The sequence below is a fragment of the Mugil cephalus genome, chromosome 6, assembly GCF_022458985.1.
Source record: "Mugil cephalus isolate CIBA_MC_2020 chromosome 6, CIBA_Mcephalus_1.1, whole genome shotgun sequence".
Classification (NCBI taxonomy): domain Eukaryota; kingdom Metazoa; phylum Chordata; class Actinopteri; order Mugiliformes; family Mugilidae; genus Mugil; species Mugil cephalus.
The window spans coordinates 4,801,570-4,814,594 of NC_061775.1; the positions used below are offsets into that span (position 1 = coordinate 4,801,570).

A 13,025-nucleotide genomic window follows, 5' to 3' on the forward strand; every position below is an offset into this window, starting at 1 on the left:
ATCAAATTCCTGGCCGAAACAGGATTAGGCTCTCCCCGCGCTCTAAAGCCCCTGTCCACAGCGGCTGAAGACACAATCCTATTCCTCAGCCTCTCCTCTCACACACAAACAGCACACACACTTACATTGCAAGGCTTCCCTTTGGTCCAGACAGAGTTGGCTGGGGTGACGTTGGATGTTGGCCAGTTAGCCCTGTCCCTCTCTCAGATCACTGGGCTCATATGCTTTAGTCCAAACACTAATCTGGGATATTTAGATGGAATAGTTTGTTTGGAGCTATTCTTAGATGGAGGATGTGATCTTGTCTGGTGCTGGTATATTAGCAAGAGGCTTAAGCCCACAACGTCTGGCTCTGTGAATCATGTCATGATGGATTTTCACTGGAAGGTTTGCCTAAATGTTAAACACTTGATCCATGATTCTGTTCACTAATGCACACCAGTGAATACTAATACACAGCGGAGAAAATTGACTTTGTTGTTGGTCACATACCATTTTAATTATTACTGAAAAGGCAATGACACTTCAAAACCAAAGATAAGCTAATTTACACGACTTGATAGCAGCATTGATGTGAACAAACCTCACTCAGACACAACCAAGAACCTACTACTGGGAGGAGATGCTTTGTGGGAGCAACCTGATAAAGATAACATCACCAAAATGTTTCTCATGTTTATTAAAATTTTAGTTTTCTTCGCTTTGTTATGACACTATGGTGGGGTCATCTTATGGCCAGCTGCCATAGTCTTGGCGATTGATGGGAAACGCACAGTAGTAGTCAAACTTCCAGCAAGTTCTGAAAGAAATGAGAAAAATGTGCAGATACAAAAGGTCAGTAGCTCCCTTAACCAGCCATTTATATGGTATTTTGTCATCTTAGCACTGGAAATAAGTGTGAGTCGGAACCTTCACAGCGATGCAGTAGCTTGATGGCTCTGAGTAGTTTAACTACACAGTGGATTGAAACCAGCGTAGCAGTCATATTGTAGCAGGTGTTGTCTTTGGTGTCCGTGAACATTCATGGCAACTTTGTGGTGGAAAAGCTGCGTTAGTATTATTAAGTACTCCGTATCGACAAGCACCCTAATATAAGTGATTGTACTTGTTCTGAAAATAAGTGGTTTGGTCAGTCTCTTGTGTTTATCTAAACCACACATACTGCACTCACACCTAGGATTTAATTTACCCCTACAATTTGTAATCTTGCCACCAGACAAAAAAAAAAAAAGACAAATGAACAGTTTGCTTTTAACAGAAATCTATTTCTTTTCAGTCGTTTTGGAAAAGTGTTATCCTTGAATAATAATGTGTTTGCATCTATCCTCTGCACTCAAACTAAGCAGCGGGAATCTGTGATGGACGAGGCGGGTGGCTCAAATGGCATCCTTGAGACTGTTGCTATGGAGCAAACAGACAACCTGGCGTTGAGAAATAGGCCAACTGTTTGTCTGTGTGGATCCTCTGCTTTCATTTAAAAGTGGGAGTGAGATAACATCCAGTCATTAGTGAGTGATTACAATGCCAAGGCTCCATCCCTGCCCCCAACACGCAAACACACACTTGTATACCACACACAAACACACTCCAACTGAGATGTAAACAGTCAGGCAGTGCTCCAGGAAATACAATCCCCCCACTGCCACTACCCTCAGGCAGGATTTATACTGAGGAGGATGTTTTCCAATGTATCCTGCTGTTATTGTGTGTGCGAGTGTATGCTCCTCTCTCTGTCTGTGCGTGCTTGTGATGTACTGTGCTTGCATGTATAAATGCTCTACTGTATTCATGTATTGTTGGTGTGTCTAATCGCTGTAGTCTGATCTTTGTGTGTGCCCGCAGAGCTGAGCTCTTTCCCTGTAATCTCCATCCCCTCACATCGCCTTTGTCGACTGATCTATGGAGCAGAAACAGCCTTAGTCTGATTCTTATTTAAAATAGACATTATGGTTCACAGTAGATTTCACATGGATTGGACCAGATGATGAGGCCAAGAAGGGTGGGTGTGCGGGGAGCAACGATGAGTAGGCTTTGGGTAGGTGGGTGGGGAATGGGGGTGGGGCAGCAATTTCCTGAAACGATGAATCCCATTTATACGCTGAAGACTGTCTCAATTGCCACACGAGCGCACAAAGCTTTTTAATGCTTTAATTACGTCTCAAAGGAGCAGGGCAGAATCAAATTAGAGATTGTCCTACATTTAGGTGCCGTGCACGAGCATTTGTGTGTGTGCTATGCAAATTTTTACATGCAAGGAAGAGCCTGTGTGGGCCGTTGTGTCCTTGTGTATGATTCGTGGCAGGGAATATTTGTTCCTCTGGCAGCCGAGCATCATGCATAGAGGCTTATCACACCCAGCACACAGATGTGCACACACAAAAATCTGTCCTTCATACTCACTGTTAAGACTTTCTCTAATGCTCTATCACATGCACACTCATCTTGCTCTGGCCCATTCACATCGTCCAGCTTATCCCTCTGTAACACAGACACACACATATTAGCCCAGCGTCTCTCTTGCACCAACACATATTCATTCTCGCAGCATGGAGGCACCTTTTTTGTCACAGCAGATGGCATGTGTCACAATATTACGACAGTATTTCATTAACATTATGGGCATCCATCTGTTGTGGGCTCTCAGGTCCCCATAGAGCACCTTGTTTTGGTCACTGACACGGAGAGAGATAATAAACACTGTTAGCAGTTTATATGGCATGGGGCTTGAATAGGCTCACATACTCTGGTTGTATAGTAGCCAAAGTATCAGTAGAGCCGTGTGAGAATTGTCCTTCAAACTTTTGATTGTTGTTATGTATTCATGTTGCATACAAATGCTCGCTCTACTTTGCTGCATATTTGATCCAGCATTTATGCTTTTTTTGGTTAAACATTTTTACCAATGTGTACTCTTGCCACTTTTATACTTTACGGATTAGGAAAAGTGTTGTGGTGAAGTAGGGTTCTGTTTTTCTGTTGTAGGTTTTCTGTACTTGATTTAGATTTGAATAACAAATCTGTGACTGTTAGCAGGGCCTTTTGCTATAATGAATCACCTCCAGCCAAGCTTGCAAATGAATCCCAGCCATCAGCCAAATATGGCCACATTTGAGCTGAGGTCAGGCACATAAATCCTTTGCGCCACAGAGCTGTGATCTGTGTTAGATATCTGTGAAACTTTTTCAAGTAGAAGGGGAAGGGTGACATTTATCTTGTATCCCCAGGCAACCACATGTTGACCACTTCCAAGTACTTTCCTTGCACTGGCTGCCCTTGTTATAAAATCCACTGCATCCCTTGTCTTTTGGTGTGCAGCGTTGGTCAAGGAAATTCTACATCATTAAAGTCCTAATCTGCCTTGGGTTGCCTTGCTGTGTGGTTGTATGATGTTCTTTAAAAGAAATTTGCTTGCTTTTCTTGTTTTTGTGAGATTGTTTGCCTTCTTTTTCTTGTGTCTTTGTCTTTTGTTTCCTTTGATTCCACCTCTGTTCCCTGCTCCAACTACCTGGGGCAGTTGACTCAGAGAGACGTTGGTATTTTAAACGTTTGCATACTTCGCTTCACAGGGAAGAAATCGGATCTTGAGCAACAACTGTACCCTCTGGCACAGGGCTACCTGTACATAAACACATACAGAACATGCACATACAGTGCAGTGTGAGTTTCACAATTGCCTGTAGCCAAGTGCCTTGTGTTGACACAGACTCTGTGTGGCACAGACCCATATAACCGCTCTGTTGTTTGCAGTTTGGTCCATGCCATACTGGCTGCAGAGATAATGGATTTTTAAGGTTTTTCTGCTTTACAGTCGGAGCCTGTGTCTCCAAGCAGCAGCATGCTTTGTGTGGACTGGAGGTTCATGTGTGTGGAGGCTGCATGATAATGTCAGCACTTCTCGTGACATTTGAAAGTGTAACGGCTGCCGTCACTGTATTTGCCTCTATGTTACTGGACGGTGTGTGTTTTCTAAATCACCAACCAACTTTCTGTGCTTTATAGATTCATAGTGCTTCTGAATTTTCCAATTATGGTCTTTAATGATCAAAGTGCATAATGTTAAAAGTATTTGATACAAGTCCAGTTTGATATTTATTGCTATATATGTTTTTACCCCGGGAGACTTAAGTAAGATTTCATCCGCAATCCTTAACCATGTTCGAGCCAAGTGCTGCCTACTGAGCCACAAAGCGAAAAATAATTCAGCCTTTGAAGCAAGCAGGTCTATTCCTACAACCTGAAGCAATCCCGTGGCTTAGCATATTCCCTGGCAATGGCTCTGTGAATGCAAAGCAGCCTATTTGAAGTTAAAAATGAGACTGAGCGACACGTCGTGGGGAGCAGGGTACAAAGCGACAGGTCATTCCTAACAGCGACGGGCTAGCTTCCTATAAGTGCTGCAATCAGATTTCTGATGGTTTTTTATGCCTGCTCAGTTGTAGTGGGAAAATGTCGATTTCTTCCCCCTCCCCCACCTGACCTATTATGCAGCCTGCTGAAATAATGAGATTTTGTCCCTATTTGGGTTTGATACTTGCTGCGCTCTAACACACAACCCGTCCATTCGCTGCTGCCTGGGGAATGTGGTATGGACAGAATTACAATAAGGGCTAATAGTAACAGCCAGGCTAGGTGAAAGCACAATGATGTAGCCTGCTGGAAACCCGCTCTGGTAAAACATGGGTGGCGTTTGGTGCACCGCTTTATCCAAAATGCCTTAAATAATTATTCACAATAAGGCAGGCTCTGCTGTGAAATGAAGAAATAACTGTGGCCAGGGTAGCACAAGCACAGAGGACCACATATTACATAGAACAGACAGAGCAGTTTTCTTGGATAATACATCAACATTCACGCTAGGTAGGTAGGTAGGTTAAATCAAAGTTGTATAGTTACATAGAAACAATTACTACTTCATTTATGATTTATTTTTGTATTGCTGTGAGGAACAACATCTAATGGGAGCTGAGACTTTTCAAGTCAAAGGACTGAACACCATCAACCAAGTTCCCTTCAACAATATTTATAAAAGTGTGTTACCATTATCATTTATACTACACAGGTTTATTCTAGCAGACCGGTGGGTTTACACATCATCACCCAAGCTGAATGTTGGAATAACAACAAGGAATGTTGAAATAATAACACACAGTGGATTATTGAAGTGTGACTCACTCGTGTGTCATCAATCAATGGGCTGTTATGGCTCACAGCATGTGCTGTTGCTCATAATGGCCCTGGGTAATAACACTTAAGGTTGCTTCAGCATTGTAGAGATGCTGCCTGTGCTAGACTAAGGCCAGTTTGAGCCTGGGTTGTGTCTATAGAAGGTTAAGAATACGTGTGTTGAAATCTATTTATGGCTAATTATGGCTGTGTGCGGGGCTAGGCCTGTGTGCTTGTGTTTAATTTCACAGTACAACAGTACAGTGTATATGCATGGTTTAAAAACCTGGCAGGAACAATAGGTATGCATGTTTCGGCTTTTGAGTATGCACATACTTTTAGTCTAATCCACATCCAGGGTTTTAATCATTTGGCCACTGGTGCGTGGAAACATACTTGGCAACCAAGTTCTTAGTAATGTGGTACATGTTAGACCATGGTGAACTGGAAACCACTTGATTTCATGTTCATGTTTCTAATTATTGCTCTCACTCAGCTTTTCCCTGTCTTTCACCCCACCTCATTGTTCCTACTCTTCTTACGGTTTCTTCTCATATTTTTGTCTTTGACAGGCCTCATCGCAGCAGCTGAAATTCACAACCTCTGACTCCTGTGACCGGATCAAGGATGAGTTCCAGTTTCTCCAAGCACAGTACCACAGGTGCAAACACAAACACTGACACAAACTGAATGGAGTACCAGTTACATGTGGCAGTCTGATAAGTGTAGCTCTTTTTACTAAGGAGTACTGCCCCAGGCTAGAGTGTATCATTTTGTCTTGGTTGTTGAACATACTTTTGTAACAATAGCTGTTGAACTGAACAAATGAACTGAGCTGCACAATGGCTGCAATAATCTAGCATGTCTTGGACAGAAGTGACTTTTAATGTGGATGCATGAATCTTTTTGACACTATATATATCCTTTTATTGAACTAGGTAAAACTCATTGAGATTTAAAACCTCTTTTTCAATAGTGACTGGGCCAAGATGACAGCACAGAAAACAGAACAGTTTCAGCAAACGCACAAAACGCAAACAAAATACAGACACACACTACAGAAAAACAAGCGTGGGATTACATGATCACACAGCGCAGTTACAAGATCCAATTGAATGTATTTCTCTGTCTTTTATAATTGCCTTGAATTCCCCCAGACATATAAGATGTGTCAATTTCATGTCCTTCTGCACATCATTCCAGGTGGATGGGCCAGAAAATTTAAAACCCTTTTTTGCCCAGATCAGTTCTGACTTTCAGGACCTGCATCTGTGTGATTTCCTGAGAGCGCAGGCCAATATGTACATCTAGCCAATACGCAGCAACACTGGAATGGTCACTGGATTTTATATTTATTAAAACTCTTCAGATGATATCTCTGATCTTGTTCTAAAAGAGATCCCGACAGGAGAATCATTAATAATAATAATAATAATAATAATAATAATAATAATAATAATTAGGACTATGTAATTTAGCAAACAGGCAACTGCCTGTTTGCTAAATTACACATCCACTTCAGTTAATTCTAGTTTAATGTTAAGTGCCAAAAGACTAAATAATCTGTGTTTTACTCTAATTTGTATCAAATCAATTTGCAGGAAACCTTAAAGAAATTATTGGGAACTCGATCGCCACACTGCACACTGAGGCAGGCATTATTTATTGACTCAAACCACTATCAGTCTTATTTGCCCTCGGCTATTGATCAACCTTTACTGTTTAAATACTGCTACAGTTCCAGAAGTCTGAGATTCCTCCAAAGTCTGACCTTCACTGATGTGTTTGATAGAAGTTATAAAGGAGGGATACCACAGGGTCTGCATCTCAGCGAGAAATCCTCTCTTTGTGCTTTGGGAGTCTTTGAAGCCAGCCTTCCTTCCTGAGGAGGTTGGTTTGTTCCTCTGTACCTGTACTCCCAGAATCTTCCAGAGGCTTGCCTCTGCCGTTTACAGACACAGGCAAAGGCAGATGAAAGTCTAACATAGAGTGTGAAAAATCCCTGCTCTGGTCTGACGCAGAGGATTCTGAAGCTCCAATCACGCCCTGCGCGTCTTTTTTCCTCGCCGTTGGTTTATCTAATTCCCACAACAGTGAGCAGCGCCGTTTAACCCCCTTCAGAGAGTCAGGGCGCTGTTGAAAGAATACCATTTTTGTCTGAGCACATAGTACATGCATACAGTGCCTATTGACTCAGGAGGGGGCCTGGGATCAGGTGTGGGGTCCTGGGAGCCACAGACAAGGCTTTGTAGCACTCTGCTGCTGCACTGCGCTTGTCTGTTGCTGAAGACTTTAAAAGACAAACGTACTGCAGGCGTTCCCCCGGGTATAGTAGCAAGCATTGTAGCTGCCGCTGTCTTCCTCTTCCCACCACACACACCACCCTCTTTCCCCACCCCGTCTCCCCTCCCCTCGTTCACATTCATAAATAGATCAGGGAATACATAAATCAAAATAAAGATGACAGCAGGAGCGATTTAGAGACGGAAGAATCGGCAATAAAACTCCATCAAAGTGTCGTTTGAGAACAGCGGTGCAGGCCCGGGGGCTGTTGAGCACCAATCAGAGGAGGCACACAGCCAATCCTAGGTAGGCTGGCAGCAGGGACGCCAGTCGTCATGACAACCCACCATACAGCCTACGCATGTACAGAGGGATAGCAGGAAGGTTTTTTATGTAGGTGGGAGGAGAACATTTTGGATAAGTGGAAGCTGCTCCTACACAAACGGGAATAGGAAATAGAATTACCCCCAACAAAAAATACACCCTACCCCATATGACCGGGTATCAAGTTGGGTATCTGTTGTGTGATGTGGACCAACATTGTGTTTCTGTACAGCAGGATTCAACATGATGAACGCAAAAAGTGCATATCACCTGCATATCTTCATTTAACTACGAGTTTTGGTTGCGGCTGGACTTCCTTCATTCATATTTATAAAATAGTTAGGTTCCAGATGATTTCACATTTTTATCACATGTCAACGTTTCTCATGAAATATTCACATGTAAGGAAACAATATCCTTCTTATGAGTGGAAAATAGGAACTGAAAACTGAGTTGTGAGAGCATAGTGAATTAAAATAGTATAATGTTATATTATTGAAAAGTGAAAATATGACCAAAAAATATAACACAAAAACTGTTGTTGAACATTTGTTCAGTGCCTTCATGCTCTGCGTGATTGTTCCTGTGTCCATAGGTTCTTTGTTGTTCCTTGGTGTGATTATGTGTTGTGTTATCCCTCTGATGGACTGATAACCTCAATCATAAGTAGGAACCCAAGCTAGAAATTTGAAAGGTCAAATAAGACACATAATTTTACTGTATATTTGTCAGTCACATAAATTGAAGTCAGAAGAAGGATGATCACCCAAAACTGAAACTCCAGCCAACACTGCAGCTGCTGCGATAATTATAGAAGAAACACAATGCTCTGCGTAAGAGTAAGCTCACATCATTGGCTGTGTCTAACACTGTGTTCAGTCTGCCAGTTAAAGCCTACAGCAGCGGAGATTCAGCCATCGCTCGCTATAATCGAGCTGTCATTCCTGACAGCTGAGAAGAACATCCCAGCATAAATATACACACGCCATCAAACAGGTTTCAGACTTATCCTAAATCTGAACCTACCAACCGTGTGTCTGTGTATGCTTTGATGAGTCTTACCCTGCGCTCACATCAGATTATGTCTTCTGAGACTGGCACGTTCTAACTGGCTGCCTCAGTCAAAATCATTGAGAGGTCCTTTTTTTTTTCTTCTTACTTTTGTCATTTTTATTTGACAACGAAGCTGACTTGTTGACAAGTCCTCCTTTGTCCTGTCTCCTCGCGTGACATCAGTGCTGACATGATTACAGCTAATGGCTGTCTGAGGGGCCGGGTCACAGTCACTGCTATGACACTATATTTAGAGTTTCGACTTCACTGCCTCGCAGACATTTTGGCTAGGCCTGTGTGTGTGGAGTTCAGAATGAGTATCACCACGTCCTGTCCATCCACACCTGAAAACGCAGCCAGTCACTAACAAAGGTGAGGATGGTGATGGCGGTAATGACAGTGATGGAGAAGGCAATGATATAGATGGTAATGGTGGCAGAGATGATGAGAACGGAGGTGGTGCTGATGATGATGATGATGATGATGAAGGCGGGGATTGAAGTGGTGATGAAAGTGATGACAGTGCCACTTGTGAAAGTGGAAGTAATGATGATGAAGGGGGTAGAAGTCACCTGGTGTCAGCACTTTAGAAGGAAGATGTTGAGCTGAATAACAAGGTCTGACTCTGTGCTCCTCTCCTCTCCATCTCTCACCAGTTTGAAGCTTGAATGTGACAAGTTGGCCAGTGAGAAGTCAGAGATGCAGCGCCATTATATCATGGTGAGTCAAGCTCTGGGCGCGCGTGTGCACCCCCAGCGATAATGGTTTGTGTATGTAATCAGTATGTCTAACCAATCAAATGTTTTGCTTATTGTGTGAAGTTTTTTTTTTTCCAATGTTTATATGCAAAGACACTATTTCCTTCCATACTTTTATTTTTTTCCTTCTATACATGTTCTTTATTTCCATGTACCCTGTCCTCCTTCACCCTCTTGCCTCTGCACTGCAAAAAATCCCATTTCTGGGTCGTCAAGTTAAAGGATTACAATTGTTCATTGCAACTTTGCTCTTACTTTAAAAGATTGGGCAATTTGTGCGCAGGAACAGGAGTCATGGTTCCCAACATATCAGTTGTTTTTATTGATGCTGACAGTTGCAGTACAGTGTCATCAGTCCACGCTTGCTCTGTGCTGCTGGAAACGTGCCACAAAAGGAGTCGTGGTCGAGAGGAAGTAACAGTCCAAAACGTGGCTTCATATGATGCTTAATCGGACTATAACAGGAGAACTTAAGTGCATGTAAACATGTTATTCCGATTAAAATTGGAGTTCTCATTATCCGATTAAGACACCCAGATAATGCGATTGGAATTAGATTTTCTCTAGCATGTATACCCTGAACCGGACTTTTTAATTGGATAATGCGTGTGCGCATGCTTCACAACTGCTGTGCTGACCGTGGAAGAGAAACGTCCAAGAAAGCCGGTGGCAGAATAAGAAGAAGATAAACAGAGCCACTAGAAGAACCACCTAAGGAATAGCACGAATCTTATTGGCACCAGAAGTAGCGTGCACATTATGTACGAGATTTAAGAAATGTACTAATATCTCTATGGTTGTTGTTTGAAACGCAGGTCTGCCGCGTGAACGACTCTTGTTTAATATATGACGTAATAGGTCAACCGAAATCAGGCCGTATTAACGTGGTATTAACCCGCTGAAAAGACGCGTATCGCCACCTAGTGTGTAGGTGGAAGACGTTCCCGTCAGTTATTCGATTTTCTCTGTTGCACATAAACTGGGACAAGGACTGTAGTCAGAAAGTCAAATTTTGAGCGTACCTCCATTAAGCTCTGTATGTAAATGCACTTTGTGAGTTAATTCTTCTTATGCAAACACAATTACACTGAGGTGTAGGCAGTGGTGATTTCAGCAAATGACAACATTTGTTTATGTTCAGGTGTCGTTTCTGTCCTGGGCATAGAAACAATTCTGCTCCAGTTCCATTGGGATTGAAAGAAGATGAGAAATGTTACAATTAGAGCCACATAGTCCACAGTGGGAGGAGGTCTAGTGTATTGTTCTGTGGTCAGTTACAGACAGTATACGTTGTAGCTTAATTTACTGGATGGTCCTTGTAAATGAACACACGTGACATAGGGAAAGCAACCCGATTAACTTGATTTGGATGGTGGAACGATGTCCCAAAAAATTAGACCATAATAGAAATAAACCAGAATGGGTTCTTCATTTTTCACTTTATTCCCTCAGTTTTCTCCATATATCTCTCTCACTCTCACGCTCTCTCTTTCTCTGCTTCCCCAGACATACGTATACTTTCACACACAAATGTGCTCACCTGCTCTCTGCTCCACCTCGGGACTAATCTCATTGTTGCTGGCCATAGCAGTGTAGCTGTCTGATGTTTTGCCTCTAATTGATCCTCTGACTGGCTTTAATCTCATCGAATCTGCGTCGCCGCACTGCTCTCTCCACCATCAACTCAGCAGCACACATACACACGGCTTCTGTGTGCCTGAAGATACAGTTTCACATACTCTGGCATTTTCAACCTTATATCAGCCGTGCACACAGACACACAGACTCACTGATGGAAAGGTGAATGGCAAGATGTGTTGCGATATATAACCTTTTCAGAGTATTTATTTTCCTTTACTTTGTGTTTAATTCTTGTGAATTTTCATGATTATACTTCGTAGTTGACTTAATAGTTGTCCATTGGGAAACCATGCAACCAAGTTTCATTGTTCCTTTGATGGTCAGGCTTGATGTTTCATTGCCAACAGGCTGATATTATCAACACAAAGTAATGAAGGAAAGTGGAGGGGGTTCATTAGTCTTTAGTATTTGCACTGATCAGTATGTAGCACACTGACAAGTGAAATGCCCCTTGCAGCTATTTAGGTTTTCAAGCACTGTTAGGCAGTGTTTTAGATTTTAGCTCCTCAGTCACTGTTGTTTATCTCAGTACCCACGTACAGTACGGTCATTCGTGCTTCAGCAACTGACCCTAGTGTGAGTGCACCCTTAAATGTTGTGGCATCACCTTGTCATGCACACAGCACAAACCCTCAAATTCTTTTAAATGGCCATAGGCTGTGTTTTGCCTCTCAGAACTACTTCTTAAATCGCACTGTACAACCACAGAACGTGACACTGTGACACACTCTCTGGGATATTGTTGAGATTGTTGTTGATATTATTGAGATTTGGTTTTACATATGAAAAGTACCACAAATATTTGAGTAACACATGAAAAAACAGAATGTAATATCCCTGTCTCCTCGCATTTCTACACAAAGTCAAACGTATGAACATTGGTTTTGCAATGTTCTAGCAGACGGACAAGGGACGTTTCTGAAAAGGAGTTTATCTTTTTCTTTTTTTTTTTTGTTCCAAAGCTACTGACAGGAAACGTCGCCAAAACAGACCTGGATAAAATACAGCCCAGTCACCTGCACTCAGTGATGTGTGTGTTCAGGCTGCTTTTGAAACCTAGGGATTATATTAACACTTTGATCTAATTCACGTTAATTATATCAGACAATGGGAGGCAGGGTTTGGGGATATTTATGATAAGAAAAAAAAACAATTTGAATCATAGTCTATAATTTTACAAATGCTGAGATTCATCGATCTATTGGTGAGTCTGAACAGATTATGTTTGTTCACATTTGTTCAATTTTTGAAAATGTCACAGCCCCATTTTGCTCCATGATCCGCTGACAGATCGGTATAAACCAGACTTTATTCTGGTTGCAATAAAACCGTGCATGAACACACAAGTGGATTGATGTTCTGCAGTTGCAACCGCCTTCTACTTTAGCTCCAAACGTTGCCATAAAATTGAACTATGAATGCAATATTGTTGAACCCTCTTCCACTCACTTTAATTTAGACACACACACAATCCACCAGGCACACACAGACACACCATGTGCGTGCATGCGTGCACTTTCAATCGCACTTCCACTCCATCAGTGGCAGGCCCAGTCTTGTATCCCCACAACGACCCCCCCACCCCCACCCCCACCCACCCCCCCCCACTCCTGCTCTAATAGCATATCAGGTTGCCCCACTCCCCGAGCTAGCGGCAGCACCTCCATTTCCCCAGCGCTGTAATTACTTTAGGGAGCTTCCGCGTGGGCACGAGCAACTACGGAGAAAAATATAGTGTGTGTGTGTGTGTGTGTGTGTGTGTGTGTGTGTGTGTGTGCGTGTGCGTGTGCGTGTGCGCTTCCA

The 13,025-nt window shown here is 42.6% G+C and overlaps 1 protein-coding gene across 3 annotated transcripts in view; it reads left to right on the plus strand.

Annotated features, from left to right (window-relative positions):
• The window catches only part of tle5 (TLE family member 5, transcriptional modulator), a 37,039-nt gene that overhangs the window by 10,461 nt on the left and 13,553 nt on the right, over nt 1-13,025 (plus strand). For all 3 annotated transcript variants that reach the window (XM_047587103.1, XM_047587102.1, XM_047587101.1), the window contains exons 2-3: nt 5,736-5,824; nt 9,480-9,543. In XM_047587103.1, the coding sequence (XP_047443059.1) occupies nt 5,736-5,824; nt 9,480-9,543 (153 nt within the window). The remainder of the gene's footprint in view (nt 1-5,735; nt 5,825-9,479; nt 9,544-13,025) is intronic.